This window comes from Nanorana parkeri, unplaced genomic scaffold (assembly GCF_000935625.1).
Source record: "Nanorana parkeri isolate BGI_ZX_2015 unplaced genomic scaffold, ASM93562v1 scaffold1054, whole genome shotgun sequence".
NCBI classification, from domain to species: Eukaryota; Metazoa; Chordata; class Amphibia; order Anura; family Dicroglossidae; genus Nanorana; species Nanorana parkeri.
This window is the reverse complement of record NW_017307322.1, coordinates 131,968-150,347: the sequence shown is the minus strand read 5'-3', so window position 1 is coordinate 150,347 and position 18,380 is coordinate 131,968. Positions and strand designations below refer to the sequence as shown.

General features: G+C 42.4%; 1 protein-coding gene across 1 annotated transcript; it reads right to left on the bottom strand.

The window, feature by feature from the left end:
• Positions 1 to 286: 286 nt before the first annotated feature.
• LOC108796082 (solute carrier family 35 member F2-like) lies at positions 287 to 13,901 on the bottom strand. Its single transcript, XM_018567473.1, has 8 exons — positions 13,801 to 13,901; positions 11,084 to 11,259; positions 9,154 to 9,281; positions 8,007 to 8,166; positions 5,868 to 6,024; positions 4,705 to 4,757; positions 3,283 to 3,437; positions 287 to 496 (listed from the first exon to the last, which is right to left on the bottom strand). Exons 1-8 carry the CDS (start codon positions 13,899 to 13,901, stop codon positions 287 to 289), a joined length of 1,140 nt encoding a protein of 379 aa, XP_018422975.1.
• Positions 13,902 to 18,380: the final 4,479 nt, after the last annotated feature.

Sequence of the window (18,380 nt, the reverse complement as noted above, 5' to 3'; positions counted from 1 at the left end):
GGACCAATCTCTAGGGCTTGGCACTCTAATCCTTTCAGTCCATGTCTTATAGTTTTGAGGCCGCAAACAGCCAGACAATTAGCATTCTCAGAAGTAGGTCAGTAAAGGCAGCCTCTGCATTTCAATACAAGTTCTCTTTAATGCATTATATAAAGCTTATGCATTTCCGCTTTAGGTCTTCAGGAACACTCCTGTGAGGTACGGTAAGCAGTAGTGTAGGGCGGGTGAGCTGGCAATGACTGTCAGTGGTCCATTTGTTACGACACCTTAAAATCCATCAACGAGTTCAGTCCATGAGGATAGTACAGAGCTTCCCGGACATAGTCTGCAGAGGAGTGGCAGACACCAGAGGTGCCTCCACCTCTTCTGTATCATTGTTCACAGTCTCTTCATGACTTCTCCCTGGAGAAAACTCAGATATATATGTAGTCACACTGCTGTACAAGGTGAATCCCACAATGATCATTACAAATGACAGGATGTAGAGTCCGGAAAACTGCAGGGAAAGCAAAACACAATAAATATCATGTATACTTTGTGTATGGATTTTTTACTTGTTCAAAATAACATTTTAAAATGTAATCTATTCCGTCTTCTGGAATGTATTAAGAGAGACATTTCATATTTACCTTTATAACCAGCAGGTCTAGGAGCTCTAGGGTACTTTCCATGTCTACCTGGCTATTCTTAGCTGTTCTGTTTTAAAATGTAAACAGCCTATTTTTTCCTAAGGGGATTATATGCATAATGAGGTGAGTGAAAATCACTCATCCTCATAGCTCGAGCCGACGTGTGACAATGAAACTATCACACGTCGGCTCAATAGATCGGGAAGTGACACATACCATCGCTCACTCACTTCTGGATCATCTCCCTGCAAAGAGAAGTGACTGTCAGCCACGGCTCCCTGCAGGCATTCCCCCCCCCCTCCTCCCCGATCCTCCAGCGCTGACTGGGGGAACGGACGGGGGAGGGGGCCTCTAGATAGGCAGAGCCAGCTGTCAATCACGCAACTGGGTGGATCTGGACAGTAATGTCGGGATCCGTCCCGGCTGCGGTGGTCTCAGTATACCGCGAGCTGCAGTTAGCGATATACTGAGCTTTGGGTCACGGGAGGACGCTAGTATATGTCCTCCGGTGACCCTGGGGTCACCGGAACTATGGGGTAAGTGTTTTTCCCCATAGTTCTCTTTTAAGCATGAGTGCATATAGTCCCCTTAGGGACAAACATGCTGTGTAGAATTGATTGTGTGGGAAGCTTGTACATCCAATCTATATACAGGATTTATATGAGTGAAAGCTGAAAGCCAATGAAAGCTCCATCGGTTTCTCATTCATGTTATGTTGAAAAAGTCTGGTGTTTAAGAGTTTAATAGCTCAGTCACGCAAAAACACAGAACATAGTAAGTATGAAGAATGATCAGAGCCACTCTCTTCATCTACCTACCTGGCTGAATGGAGTTTCAATCAGAGAAAGAGGGTCCGAGAAGATCTTCTTGTGTGCTTTCTCTTTGGAAAACTACTAATGCATCACAAATCCTGTGTCACTGACGTACCTTGCATTAACTAGTTTTGTTTGAGATATAGGGGGTGATTTACTAACCTAAACACACGCACGCACTAGGTGCGTGTGATTTTTACACAGCAAAACGTATTTATCAACCAAAAAGTCTCTAAAAGCATATTTCCACTAATGCCATATATGGAAAAATCATGCACATGATGCATATATAATGCTGCTTCACAGTTTAGACAAAAATGGTTTGCTCATACATTTACATTCTTGCATTCATCAACGCAAGCAACACAATGTAGAGCTAATTTACACAACATCACCTTGCAATTCATGCAGGGCTTTGCACAACACACCTGCTGGGTGTGTACACACTACAAAGGTGTCTAGATTCCACCCATAGATCATGTTGGGAGGGAACACACAACAGAGGTGTATACTTGTCCGTGGCGTGTTTATAAGGTTAGTAAATCAACCCCATAATCTCAGCTGTGCACAGGCCTTTATGCAAGCTGACTGAAGCTCAGGTCTCTCTCTCTCTTGCTTTCCTGCTGAGTGAAAAGGCTGAGTACTGACAGAACACTAAAAAGTACTGCCTGTTTATTTTGTAGAACCAACTATGGGGGCACCCAAAGAGAAACACTCTGATGCCATAACTCCAATAAAACAACCTTATTCACTCCAACAAGAGTCTGCTAGGGCAGACCTTGAGAGGGACTGAGCGGTCTCTTGTTGAAGTCAATAAAGTAGTTTTTATAGAAGTTATGGAGATTTACAGACTGAATGCACTGGGAGTGTGGATGAGCTTCTTGAGTGAGCACCTGATTTTTCTCTGCACTGGGTAATTTGTCAATTCTGGGAAGGTGCAGCGTCACCTTTCTCACATGCTGATCTGAGAATAGTTAGTAGCTTGGATGAGCAGATGTTTTGTTTGTTTTATGCTATGGACTTACTGTACAAAACCCTCTTGCATTGAACTGTGTTTGTCTGTGAAACAAAAAATATCACAAGCGCCCACACCCGCAGCTGTATTAAGGTGCAGTGTAATACACTCCCGAGGCAGCTCCCGCTGGTCAGGGTAACCGGCAAACTGAAACAAAAAAACACATGGAGCGCCTCCATCGTGTAAAACAATTTAATTAGTCGGTAAAAACCGCTAAGACCATACTTACAGACATATGGTTCTGAGGAAGGAGGCGTGGCCTCTGAAACACGTAAACCATGGTGAAGCTTGCAGCCTGCAAGCTGAGGCTTTTATGCATCATCCGTGTCTTCTTTCACCCATTTAACTTACTTACAGACATATGGAATTAGCAGGCATGTAAGTTAGATGGGTGAACGAAGACGCGGATGATTCATAAAAGCCTCAGCCTGCAAGCTTCATCACGGTTTATGCGTTTCAGAGGCCACGCCTCCTTCCTCAGAACCATATGTCTATAAGTATGGTCTTAGCTGTTTTTACAGATTAATTAAATTGTTTTACACAATGGAGGTGCTCCTTTTGTTTGTGTTTGTTTGTTTGATCCCTGTTAAATAAAAGTGCAGGACAAACCTGCTTGGACTGTTCCTGGGTATCCATGTGTAGTACTGCCAATACCATTTGAGCAGTCTTCCTTAAAATAGATTTTTTTCTGGAGGTCCTTCACCTACCGCCTACAATCCTAAATATACCAGTGAATTAATTAGCTAGTCCCTAGTCTGTGTATGTATGTGGCAGGGGCATCAGATTATTAACTCCTTATAATGATGTGTAATTAGCGTGTGCTTACCTTGTAACCGAATAAAAAGCGGCCAATGAACAGGGTGTAGATGTCAGCGGTGAGCAAGCCTAAGACGACCGAGGTGGCACTGGAGTGTAGTACAGCAAATGTCATTGCAGAGTAAAAACCAAACAAGCAGGAGGCGTACCCTGCAAACAGCAATCCTATAAATGAAGCACAAATACAGAACCAGAATGAGAGGCGGAAAAGACATATCCTGGAAATGTGATGAAGGGAACATTACAAAATTTAAGGTACTGCCTACAACAGATCTGTGCAATTCTTCTAAGCTTACATGCATAAAACAGACCTGTGTTTCTGTGATCTATAGTGTGTGGCTGATACATGACTGTAAGATATTAATTATATAGAGGTTCTTTAAGATTTAAAGGAGAACTGTAGTCTTCTTTCATGCTTTTAGAAATACATGTGGTCATGGCTACCTTGTGAATGTAAAGGTCTTATAGCAGCATATCCGCTGGACCGAGGATCAGGTGAGCATATCTGCTTTATTTGAGCCCCCTAGACAAAACAAGCACTTAACCCTTGCAGTGCATGGGGAACCCCACTGCAGGGGTTGCTTTTTAACTTACTCTTGCCAGATCCCAGTCCCACGGTGGTTAGCGCTCACCTCTCTGCCTGTAACTGTGGCTGTGGGATGTCCCTTGGCATCCTCACATATAATGCAGGTCAATGGACCTGCATTAGACGTGATGACATCAGCGGTCCTTAGACCACCAGAGGCCTGCGGAAGAAAAGGTTGTGCAACCTTATATGTGTATCACTCGGCTGTAGATCCTCAAATCATCTCTGAATTGGTGCTGACACTGTCCTTTCTTCTGGGGGGTGGCTACTTTTGTTCCCTATGGTCCCTGTGCGTGTTGTAAAGTAGCCACCACTCCAAGCTCACTCTCGTGATGGACTACAATCTTAATACAAATTAGTAAACTAAACATGAGATTGTAGTCCATTACACGAGTGAGCTTGGAGTGGTGACTACTTTACAACACACACAGGGACCATGGGGAACAAAAGTAGCCACCCTCCAGAAGGAAGGACAGTGTCAGCACCAATTCAGAGATGATTTGAGGATCTACAGCCGAGTGATACACAAATAAGATACATTTTTGTCAATAGTTAAGGTACTTGAATGTATTTTTAAGATTAAACTTCTGAGTTTAGTGTCACTTTAAGAACAGACTGATCTCATGAATTGAGAGATGGTGCTCACCTCCTAAAAACAGGAGGGCTGTCATCTTTCTAGAGCACCAAGAGTTGACATATAATCTCCTTTAAACCCTCGCTGTCTAAACCACATTACTTGCTACCCAGCAGGTTTAATAATCTATGCACTCCCTCTGTTAATGAACTATTCTGTTTTTATCATTAAACGAAATAATAAAACTTTTTATCGAAAGAAAAATTACTTACCTACTCCCCAATTCCAGTCAATGTTGGCAACAGCAGCTGATTCCAGTGCCATGCTTTGGTGATACATAAAAAAAGAAAATACAAACAGAAAGAAAAGCAATAATGGAATTAGATTACTCTGCAATCAGCTCTCTCTGTAACAGAAGATTAGTAAGTGTTGAGGCATTGGCTATCTTTGCACTTATTATTATTATTACACAGGATTTATATAGCGGCAACAGTTTGTGCAGCGCTTCACAATATAGGAAAGACATAACAATTACAATACAATTCAAGACACGATGGTAAAGAGGGCCTGCAATGGACTGGATCGCTCCTTACCCTTACTTGGCCAACACATAGGTGCAGAGTATGTGTGCAGAAAGATTAATTTCCTTTTCTATGGAGGAAATGCAACAATCTAATAGCTCTAAGATGTTTTCCATAGTGTTGTGCCTAATGAAACTATCTGAGCCTTGTATATACAAGATGTGTTACCACTCTGACTTTTACATGATATGCTATAAAAAAATTGATGTAGACGACAGTTTCTTGCATATGGCATCAAAATACATGGGTGAGACATATAAAAGGGAAGTATAAATAAGAAGTCAGGAGACTCATACTTTACCAATAGTAGAGTCCCAATCATTGTTCTAGGCTTTTGTGCTGCTACCTGGATTGTGTTTTTGGACTCTTGACCCTGAATTCTGATATCTTGCTGTCTGTCCCAACTCTGGTCCGTCTGCCTTCACCTTTGAATTTTGACTTTATATTGCCTATTGGTTGCTGACTCTCCAGCTTCAACCTCTGTCTATCTCCTGATTTGCTCCTAAATTGCCACTACAAACTAACACCCCAACAACCGCTTAGGCGCTCACACTAGAAATGTCCACTTTCACAGGTCGTTCTCCAATTCCACACGTATATTCATGATACAACGTTGCCAATTTCACCAGTCACAATTAGGTTCTGCCCTTACTGACTAGAACAGTGAATTTGCCAACTCATGTACAGGCAGGAAAAACAGGAGCAGCAAGGGTAGGTGGTCACTTTAGGAACCTCACAGTGCTGAATCTAATTAGAGTGCCAGCATTCTACCCAAAACTTGCTCATGTGACCTTTATGGTGAATTTATCAGCAATGCATGGCAGGTACAGCCTGATAAAAGTATTGGCACTTACAGTTGTGTTCCACTGACAAATGCCCCGAACAGGCCCAGCATTGCCAGAAACTCCACACAGGATAACATCTTCACCACATACTCCTGACAGAGATCAGAAATTGCATACAAGCAAGCTCCCAGGATAACTAAAAGATCCCCAATCAGCATGCCACTGCCTGCAAGAAAGCCCAAATAAAAGATAATTATTAAAGAAATTCACAAGGTACTTTATGTATATAAAATGAACATGGAAAATAATACATGTCTAGTAAGTTTTTAACTATTAGTTAGACACTGCTAAGATTTTTTCACAAAGCTGCACCTGGAGCCCATAGTCATAAAAAATCCACCATGAACTGGGGAATCAGTCATGTCTTTTCCACCATCCTATTTTGGGAAGATCACAAGTGAGACAGCAGGACACAAGTTTCTAAATGATGGCCACAGAATCCAATAGTTGTGGTCATTTCATTTTGGATTGTAGGTAGTACTTGTTTCCCAATTGACAGAGCATGTCAGGACAGTATTAGGAGAAGTTGTGCACCAATACACTGGGCAAGGGTCATCTTCATCCAGTTATGTGTGCGCAGACGTATGCACAAGCTGGCTAATTCACATACTCAGGCTAATTCCCACGAGCAAGATAATCTACAAGGACACGTTGCGCATGTGCAAGAAACGCCCATTCCTAATTCCAGGCAGACAGTGCTGAGTTAGGAAGTTGTTAGACGGTCTTCAGCTGTTATCCTGCGATTTGACCCTGATCCTGTTCCTGATTTGCTTACCTGTTGCTGACTCAGTCTGCTCTTGGACTTCTCTTTGCTCTACCTCCTTGTTATCAACCCTGCACAAGGCCCTGACCACAGCTTGTCTCTGCTATATCTGGTTTGATCTTGGCTAGTTCCTGATCATGGCTTATCTCTGTTATCTCCAATTTCATCTGGGCTACATTCCTGAATAAGACTTTTCTCTGCTAATCATCTGATGTGACCTCATACTGCATCTTGACTAGACCCTGCCTGTTATTTGTCTTCCCAGCCACCAAGCTCTGCTTCTCCTGACTTCACTTGTAGTCAGCAGTATTCCAGTGTCTAGCCCAGCTGTTTACTATTATCTGGACTACCGGCACCGTGCCGTGCTGTGCCCTCTCACTCCCTGAACTTTCCTCCACTAAATCAGAGGGGTGACAAGGGAAGCCCTCTTGTCATCTCCATCTCCACCAGATACGTAATAGAGCAACACCTCAGTGGTTCAGCCAGCGAGGTATTGAAATCATAAGAGCAGATGAGTGGTCTTCCTGGGTGCTCTCTTTGTGATTCTGTTGCTGGCCATTTGACACCAGTGACAGAATTACTAGTATGACATGGAGCTCAAGACTGCAGAGGCAATGTCACTTCCATAAGATATTTGTGACACTGTCACTCACTGCTATCATTAAGATGTTATTGGGCAGGGGCAAACAAAAATATTTTGGGGACTTGCTGGTTTTGAGCTTAACCAAATGATTTGTCTCGCCCTTAAGACAGGGTAAATCAGGTAGGCTGTGTGTTTTGACTCAAACTCAGAAAGTTCCTATTTGTAAGCAGTGTACATTAAGAGAACCAGTCACCAGTGGGCACTTGTAATAATCCAAATGTCTTCCCTTTTTTTATTGTAATATTACAGCCTTACCTCTCAGAGATTACTTGATTTGTTATTATTTATAGTCTCGCCATGTCAAGGTGGAAGTGAGATTGCATGGCTGTCCTATCTGCAGCCTGATCTCTGGTCTGATAACTGATCCTCAAGAACTGCCCTCTAACAGAGGTGTGGACAGAAATATATAACAGAAAATGAAATGCTTTACTAATTGACAGTTTAACCTTTTCCAGCAGCCTGCTCAGTAGCTCAGTTATTAGCCCTGAACTCCTGCTGAAGACTTCCTCTATGGCCACGGGTGGGCCTCACAACCTGACATGTCTGCTGTGACAGACAGAGACTGCAACTGAATAACTGCACACACACCTATCCCTGAGAGGTAAGGCTGAACAATTATAAAAACATAAGAGTGCTGATTCAGATTCTAAATTTTTACTGGTTCCATTTACTATACAGCAGATCAAGAAGTCATTGCATACATGGCGCAGTCAACAGTGCTGGGGTGCAAACTTGGACTAACCTTTGCCATCTTCTCTTCCAGACAGGACATCTGCATAAACCATGGTTCCAACACCCAAAAGGCAGACCACAACTGCAATGTAATGGATTGGTTTGAATATTGAACGAAGAATAAACCAGGAAAGGACCATCAATGCAGGGATTGCAACACAGTCTAGAAGCTGAATTAACAGAAAAGAAAAAAATACAAGGTCCATTTTTTAAATAAAGTTTGAGAAGCTTTTGTAGCGCTCACCCCCGAAGGAGCATTTATATCCTCTCCCAGCATGCATCACTGTTACTGTCCTGCAGTGATTGGCTGGGAGACATAAATGCCCAAAGCAATCCTCATTGGCTGTTCTGCCCTGTGTGGTAACACACCCACCCACAGGCAGACACAGCTTCACAGATTGTTCTGTCACAGTTGAACTGAACATAGACTATATATATAATCTAGCACTCCTTTTTAGCAAGGTGCTACACTTTGTACCCTTTTTTTTTGTGTTGTCTCTGCCCCCCACTTTGGATTTTGGATGTTCTCACTACTCCTGTTGCATTACCTTAGCTATTAACAATAGTGAACCTTATTTGTGTATCACTCGGCTGCAGATCCTCAAATCATCTCTGAATTGGTGCTGACACTGTCCTTCCTTCTGGAGGGTGACCACTTTTGTTCCCCATGGTCCCTGTGCGTGTTGTAAAGTAGTCACCCCTCGAAGCTCACTCCTCTGATGGAATACAATCTCAATACAATCTAGTAAACTAAACATGAGATTGTAGTCCATCACGGAAGTGAGCTTGGAGTGGTGGCTACTTTACAACACACACAGGGACCATGGAGAACAAAAGTAGCCACCCTCCAGAAGGAAGGACAGTGTCAGCACCAATTCAGAGATGATTTGAGGATCTACAGTCGAGTGATACACAAGTAAGCTGCATTATTGTTAATAGTTAAGGTGCTTCAATGCATTTTTAAGATTTAACTCCTGAGTTTAGTGTCACTTTAAGGTTTACATACTATTTAACTTTCTATCATCTAATTGGTCAGTGTTTTTAAGAATTGAAGCCCAAGAAAGCCAAGCAATTAGTATTTTCAGGAGGTCCACAATACCAGCTTACATATTTTTCTCACCAGGAGCATCCTTTAACCAACAAACATTTCCTCTTACCTGAACATTGATGAGCGTAGTGTACTGGAAGGCTTTAACCATACAATAGTTTCCTTCCACATCGACAATAGCCAGTAATAGGTACTTCCACCACTTGTTTTTCAGTATGTACACAATTCCGCTCTCTCCTGTTCCAAAGAGTTAAAGCAGTGAAAACATTTAGACATTCTATGCTTATCTATAACATACTCCTTACTTCTGCCTAATGCTCAACAGAACACAGCACATCCAGATGAGTTTAATATCCAGAGCTGTGTCTTGGGAACAGTAGGGAAGATAACTGTTCAAGGTCATAACCAAGGACTGAGCAACACATGAAACCTTCACATCTGTGCTACTGAACATACATAGAATATACAAATACAATGTGGATAAAGCTTCATGTTCATGAGCTGTATTAGCTTTGATTATATGCAGCCCGCGTTTGCTAAAATGCTGGAAAAGGAGCAAATGTGTAATGATAAAAGAGCAGCCGCAAGCAGGGACGGATTTACTCTCTCTGATGCCCCATGGCCAGAGGCCTCAATGCACACAGCAGCCACATCACCAGTCAAAAGACTTTTTGCCTGTTTGTAACTTTCCAGGTCTGCAAATCACAAAGCTGTGCAAATAATATCATAGTACAGTAAACTCTCTGTAAAGGTGCCCATACACTGCACGATTCTAGTTTTTAGCATGCTCGGGAGACAAATGCCGAACGGGCCGTTGTGCGCACGCGCACACTGCCCGTTCAGCATTGCGGTCATCGGAATGATGACCGCAAGACCAAGGTCTTGCGATGGTTGTAAAGTGTATGGCCACTTTTACCCGGTATTCAACTAACCAGAACTCTCATCTTACAAGAAAAAAAAATCCTGTGTACTCACTGTTCTGCTGATCTGTGACATGTGTTATCCTGGAATTGATCGTGTGTCTATTTGTCTTAATTTGATAGAAACTAAATTTATCCGGAATATACCAATCCCCGTGGATGCCAGATAACGGGGAGTTTACTGTATTTAAATTTCTTCCTTATGTTCGCCCCAGTTTAAATTTTAGGACAAGGTTAAAATGTATCTAAACCAACAAATAAAAGGTGTAATTTGGCTTTTCTGACCGGATCTTAGATGTGGAGGCTGTATTCCAGGGATCCCAACCAGAAAAAAACTATTTTATGGAGGTGCCCTTTGCCCCCCCCATCCACAAGGGGGGAGGGGAGAGAGAGCACCCCCCTGAAACGAGGGGAGATAGCACTGGAAGCAATAGCTTCTTTGATATCTGCTGTTTGTTTTTGTAGTATTCTGACAGCTGCTGCCGTCAGAATAAAAAAAAACATTAGCATAGGGAAGAGTAGCTAGATTGCTATTAGCTAGTTCAATTTGCAATATCCAATAGCAAGCTGGCTATTGCACCCGCCCTCTGCTGCTGGGTTTTCTTTAGGTTTTTAGATCTTTTTTCCTTTTAATAGTAAACAATTTAGGGGGTTATTCACAAAGGAGCCGAAGGATCCAGCCGTAGCTTCGGCTGATCCTTCAGCTCTCTGCGGCCTCCTCTGCCCTTCAGTTCAGTCTATTCACTATAGCCCATACAGCAGCCAAAGGCTGCTGTATGGGCTATGCTACGGCCGGCCGTAAACCCCTCAAATGACCGCTGGGCGGAGAGATCACAGCTCGCACCGCCCAGTTGTAATGTCAGATCAGCATCCCCAAATGACATCTGGGCAGAGAGGTCACGGGCGGCTCCGCCCAGTTGTTATTCTTTGCCCGGGACCTGCTAGAAGACTCTAGCAAGTCCCGGCCAATAGAAAACAGTTGGAGCTAGCTGCCAAAAAAAATATTTTTATTTAATTACAACATTATATCATAAATTAAATACATAAACTTAAATGTAATAAAATTAACTAAAAATGTTTATAGTTTCTCTTTAAGAGTAATAAAAAAGTAGCTCATACCTGATCTGAATGCCAGCCAGACAGTATAAACAAGAGAAAGCAGAAAATAAGTGATGAAGTTCTGCGTTACCGGTGTATCCACCATATAATTATCTACAAGGAGCTGGCTGGTCACAGATGTTCCACATAAGAAAAGAGACAGCAACTGGCCCAGAAGAACAATCTTCAGGACATGCCTGCAAACACAAGAAGACAATAGTCAGACAACGGTGGTGGCATACACAGTTTAATCAGTGCAGGTATACTATATTACAGCATTTTTAAGGAGGTCCAATTAATAAAATTTTCACTGAGGCGAGGTCTGAAACGTGGTCCGGACAGAATGGTCACTCAGTCCGTGTCCATACCATGGTCCGCAATTTAGGCTGCATTCACATCAGTAGCTGCACTGGAATGCACAGCTGCTGGTGTGCTGGTGAGGTTTAACTCCTGAGTTTATTGTCACTTTAAGGCTAGTTTCACACCTAACAGCTGGGTTGCAATGCTCTGCATTAGGCAGCCCATTCAAAACGGAGTACCTGCGTCGGTAGGGTGTGTCGGGGTGACATTTAAAATGAATTGCAACGCATTGTAGCATTAGAAGTAGAGTGCAGTGACATGCATTTTAATAGCGCACATGGGTATGCATGCGTTCATGTAACACAAAATTACGAACGGGACCTAATGTTGCCTGCTATATAGAACCCAGTAATAAATGTGATAAATGTGTTAAGGAAAAGAGAGTGAAAGTTCTAGGGGAGAATTGTGTACAGGAAGGTCTATCTGTATGAAAAGGGGGGTAGGATGGCAAGATAAGCACAATGTCTACAGTGTCATCATGGCTTTTGGTCTGCACTTTACACGTCATTGCATTATTTTATTTTTTTATGATGGGGCAGATGTCTTTCCAACTGCAACATACAGGAAAATGAGCGTTGATTGCACTGAGACTACTGCTGTCACTTGTCAGATTCACCCAAAGAATGGTAGCAGCGTACATACACCTTATCAGTTCCTTCTCTCTATGGAACGTTCACACCACAATGGGCGTTATAACACGCATCATATCCTGTCTTACGGTAATGCACATTAACATGCTGTATGTACGGTTGGGGTGCAATACCTTTTATTTTTAATTGCATCACAACCCATAGATGCAAATGATATGTACTTTGTGGTGCAGATTATATGCATAAAACATAAATTGAACAGGACCTTTTTGTTCATGAACTGAGTTTACTGCCCAATAATAATAAATGGTCTGCCTAACACAAAGCACCTATATGCATAAAAACATGTGTGCTAAAGTGTTCTACGTTGTGGCACAAATGGACCCTACGAAGGGATCAGCCAGGTAATCTTTATTGGTAAAAGAAAAAACCCAATTAACTGACAATGAACACAATCATACATAGAAACAAATTCTGTTGTTATCTATAGACTGACCAGCACACTGTATGTTGAATTGTTGATTAGTAGTATTGTATTTATATACATTATAAAACCCCAGACATTGGAAGGTGGTTGGCTGTTCACACCTTTGATTCTCCCATTCTCCCATTCACATGTATATTTAGAATTGTGAACAGTTCAGATACCTTTAGTGATGGAATTCCCAAACACTGACAGGTCAGACTGGTTAGTTTCTACCTACACTTAGCACAAAAGGGGAAGGCTCCTAATACAAAAGCAAAAATGATTACAGTGGCATAGAAAACGTATATGGATGCAACAAGTACTTAGAAGTGAATTATAAGACCTGAGATTTTAAGGGGGCCATAGAGAAGGTCATAAAGTGTTATATACTTTGAGCACTGGCCATACACTGCAGGCTGAATGAGGAAAATTACTCTATTCCCCCATTAATTCTAAAGAGCATGGATAGAGGAATCTCCCCTGCAGGCTAATGTATGCTCACAACCGGCATCTGCAACTTTCAGAATACTCAAACACTGTTCACCCAACAGTTTTCCCCACTCAGCTCCTTCCACTGAGGCTGGACAGTAAATGACAAGCTTTGGTTTCTAGCAATACATGGCCAGTGCACGGAAACCCAATTACACAGAAACCCCCAAAAAATTGCTTTCATTCATATCACTGTGCTGCAAAGCTAATAAAAAAAACATCCATTCTACCCCAATTTTCTTTTTTTTATCTGCATTAAATAATCTTTTCATTTGTATAGGAATTAACGGAATTTTTTTTCTAGGGGGAGAAAAGGTTTTTGCATGTTTCTGCATTAGATACACTTTAGCTCTTCTGTGCTTGAACTGCTTGTAGCTTCACTGCTCATGTTTTACATATACTGTATATCTTTTTAGTTTTGCATATATATTTTTAGTTGTGGAGAGTGGTGAGGGGGTTATTGGTCAAGACAGGGGCTTGGTGGTTAACACGTTTGCCTTGCAGCACTGGGGACCTTGGCTTGAGTGCTCTGGACACAATCTGCATGGACATTGCATGTCGGGTTTCCTCCCACACTGCAAGGACTTGCTGGAAGTTAAATTGGCCCTAGCATGACATTTTACTAAGTGTGTTCAAAGACACCTGCCCCACCATCTACCCCAACAGCAGCTAAAGCACTTTGAGTCCCCAGGGAGAATAGCACTATATAAATTAATATTACTTTCTGTGCCCCCATTAGGGAGATTTACTATGTCTATTAGTCCTGGTGACCACTGTCACACAGCCTGTGTACAACCCCTCCATCAGAACACCTAATCCAAACACAAATTTACCATGAGAAGATCTTCCTCCAGAGATGTCTGTATGCTGGATCCCTGCATGTTGTAGGGGTTGGGTGGCCCAGCAATGGTTGGCTGGCTCCTACATCTGTCATCCTTTAATCTCATATAAGACCACTGACCAGAGATACTGAGGACTTGATATAGCTGCCAATTTGCATGAGAATAGTAAAGTCTGCAACCCAAAACAATGGACCTCCCACCACAGCTAGGATCAAATTCCAGAGCTCCATGAGAAAGGTGTGATAAGTATGTAATCCAGAGCTGTACATATAAGGGCCCATCCTCACTAAAACCCATTTGTTAGGGTGTGTCATGTTGATGTTGGTTGATATTAGCATTGCAAATATTTGCATTTTTAAATAAACTGCATTGATTATAAAGGCAAGGGCCATTATAGTGTAGCAGTGGGTTGACAACTGTAACAAGGACACTCCACTGTAGACAGGAGGTGCAAGTAAAATGCATTTTTATTAAAGGGCAAACACCAAATATCTCATTCCATCCAGAGGGTAGACCTCCCCTGTTGCACAAGACAGTTTCTAGCAGCAACATAAAGGACAGTCTTTTAGCTTTGCTCTGTAGCTTTCCACAGCTTCAAGAAACTCTTGTTGCTCACCCCTCGTGAGCCCTCAATCTGCTCTCTCAGCAGTGTGTACCACAGGTCCTAGGGTCACCGACCTTCCTGACCTCTCCCCTTGTGGGCACTCACACTGCTCTCCCAGCAGTGCGTCCAACAGGTCCCTTGGGTCACCGACCTTCCTGACCTCTCCCAGCCACCCCTGGCTGTTCCTTGTGCGTCCATCACGCACCTGAGTTTGCCTGTGTCCGTGTGCTTCCTGCACACACACAACTCCAACTCTACTCTGAGCACTGGGCTGGCTTCCTAATGAGGCTGCTCTCAGCCACCTGATCAGCCCAGGCTGGTCATTGGCAACACCTGGCCCCAGGACTGGAGATTTCCTCACACCCAGAGCTCTAAAGGTGCCCATACACCTTACGACCATCGCAAGACTTTTGTCTTGCGATGGTTGTAGGCTTATTGAAAGCTCGTACGATCTGCCCACCTTGGACGGGCAGATCGTACTTGCGATCATCGAAAGCCCGCCCCGCTGAGGGGCGGGCTTCCGATGACGGCAATGCAGAACGTGTTCCACAGCTATCGGACGAGCAGGCTAGAAACCCGCTGACAATCGTACGAATCTCGGTGGGTTTTCGAGCATGTTGGTTCGACAAAAGACGTGCGACCGTACAGTAGAAACTGTCGCACGTCTTCCTTCACACTGCTCGATTCTCGTACGATCGCGGGATTTCGCCCGATTCTCGTATGGTCAGATGGAAAAGGTGCTACAGATTCCTCCATCTACACTTAACTGTGTGGATGGAGTAATCTCCACCTGGGCCAATCTGTTGCACTTTTTCCATCTGACCACAGAAAATCTGCAAATAAATTGTAAGGTATTTGGGCACCTTTAGAAATCTCCAGAGCTCCAGATCCCAATTACAATTAGGAAAACCTGGAAGGACCTGAAAAGCCAGACTCTTCCTTATATCATTGTTTACATTCTGGACCCTCTCAGCCCCTTTGGCTGAGAGTCCTGGGTGCCAATGTTGCCATGCACTGCCATACAACATTATCACAATGGGAAGTTTTTTGTATTTAATTTACCATGTTTGATTCTGTCTATAAAGGGATAACACTATACAGCTGCTCCTTAAAAAACCTTTGCTGTCTTTATAGTTTAATAATGGCAAGTGTACCTAGAACACAGTGTTCTGTAGTAATTTCAGTGCATTGGTGTGAATATGTCCTATTGAAAACAGTTTAGTGTGCAGTTGAAAATGAAGCAATTTGCATGAAAATACATCTAGTGCCCACCCTAAGCGATACTACGAGAGTCAGTAAAAAATGCAAACTGTTCATTTCCAAACAAATTAAATAAATAATAATTTGCTTTAATAAATTAAACAATTTTAATGAATGTGTTTTCATACTAACATAAAACACATCTACCAGCAAAACTATGAAAGCAAGCAGAGGATAGTTGGACTTAAAGGCATAGGTTGGCTGCTAGGTCCATACAGGGCATGACCACGCTTGTTTAGTCTATTGAGAGAGGCGGAAGAGGTGGTCAGTACACCCATCTGGTGCCGACCTGTCTGATTGCTTCTGCAACAAACAATGATTGCCAGCAGTGTCTGCTGCTGCCCATAGACATTCAAAATCAGGCCCAAAAGGTCCATATTGGTAGACTGCAATCCAACATCTATGGGCTTTTCATAGACATCAGTGTAGTCACACATACAGGTAAGATCACACTGTCAGTGTATGGCTAACCTGTGGAAAGCTAGATGCAGATCATACATGTTAGGTACGTGGTTAGCTATGTTACAGTAAAATTCTGGGGTTTTATGATCAGTTCCCTATCCAACGACACCAAATGCATGGAATTTGTACCCGTTTGTGGGGGTCTTTACAATGCCTAATATATATGCTGGTGGGTCAATTGACTTTTACCCCATCTGTGCCTGTTGAGTGTCTCCATATAATGGTGGTGGAGACATTAGTTTTCATGGTGCCTCAGGGGCAGACACTGATGTGAATCTAATTTTCTCTGTAGCATGTTCTGTAATTAATGAAATGAGACCTAATTTAACAGCCATCTTTGTGTCATTGTGTGCTTTTCAGTGAGGAAGGAATATCCCCCAGAAAGCTGAATGGTAAAGGGTGGTAGACATAACAGAGACTCCAGTGGAAGAACCAGTCTCTACCCTGGTACTACAGATTAACCTCCGGACAGAGAATAATAGAAAGGAATTTAGATATGGACTAAACTGTTACCTTACAGAGGAAGAGCTAATCTTTAAACTTTTTTTTGTAATTCGGAGCCATAGTCGGTGTAACCTTTTGTTAAAGAAGCCCTGTCACAAACTTAATAAATTGCGGGTAAACGCACTGAAAAATCAAGTATTTCAAATGCTTACTTGCAGGGGTTTCCCTTTCCATAAAACATTTTTTATTCATTTGCAATGCGCCTTTAAGCTTGCTGGAAAATATGACTTGTCCAGGAAGATTCAAATACCTAGCCCAACATGGGAGTGTCTAATTATTCTCTGCGCTGGCCCAGCTCCTCCGCCTCCCACCATAATCTTGAATGTAGCCATCAGGGGGGAGCGAAGAGGAAAATTATAGAGCGAGTGACAGCTCTGAGTCTCCTGGGGCTGCTGACATCTTATCCAAGATGGTGTCACCCAACAGTAGATCTGTAAAAAAATAAATCAAGGTAACTAGACTTGCTATATTTTTCTTCAAGGTGTTTCACTGGTCAGCTGACTAACTTTTTCAATTCAGAATTGAGAAAGCTAGTCAGATGACCAGCAAAACGTCTTCAAGAAAAATACAGCAAGTCCAGTTGCCGTGATTTACTTTTTACAGAGATACCATGACCTGGATGAATGAGGCTCTTCACAGACACCCAGCAGTAGCCTCAGGGCTTTTGGAGGTCTACACAGTGGAGGCATTTACACTTTAATAACATGCACATATAATCTTGTGGGAATATTTTGTTAAAATAAATGGTCTGGTGACAGGGTCTCTTCAAGCTGTAAATGTATAACAAGCGTCAATGAACTTTATTTCAACAAAAGATATATGTATAATAACTATACATTTCTACAGTTCTATTAGATGGGATTACACGCTCTGATCATTTAGAAACAGCTCCAGGTACATCTGCAAACTACTATTTATAGCTCCCCGGATGGGATCACTGTTTGGGATTTGAGTTAATGTTGCAGTATTTACCTTGAATTCATTTATGATGTGACTTTCACAATTCACATCTCTTTTCTGTATGTTTACTATTGGAGAGATTTGTAGATGATTTACTATAGGAACACCATGCAAATTGAAAGTTTGTGGCTGATTAGATTTTTTAAAAGTGATTATTACTTGCTTAAAAAACCTCCCTATGTAATGTTAAGGAGGGGGCTGTGGCAATGTATGTTTACTCTAATTAACCCTGTCTGTACTTTGCTGGCAGGTTTGATTATCAGTTGTAAACTAGATGTGAACATTCTCTGTCCTAACAAAGGGTTAAAGGCTTGCAGGCATTATACAGTATGTCAACGAGGGGAAGCTCAATTTCACCATCTAGTTCAGGGCTGGGCAACTTTAGCTACAAATCCCAACATGCCTCTGCCCCTGGGAGTCATGCCTGTTAACCATCAGTCTTGCAATGCCTCATGGAACTTAAAGTTCCACAACAGCTAGAGAGCCGGTTTTGTCCACCCCTGATCTAGTCTCAGAGTAGCCTGGAATCTATACAAAGGCCTTCACCAAACAGCTAAAAGGTAAGAAATATATTTAAAAATATTTTGGGGTATGCTGTGTGAATAGGAACACAGAAACATACAGAGGGGTTTTCTCAAATTTGACTGCAAAAGTGGAAATACATTTTAGAGTTTTAGATTTCCTTGGACATGACTGGGTATTCATAGTAATGGCAGCCTAATCTTATTTACCAAGGTAAGTAAATATGGCTGCCGTGTATGTGTATATATAGATATATATA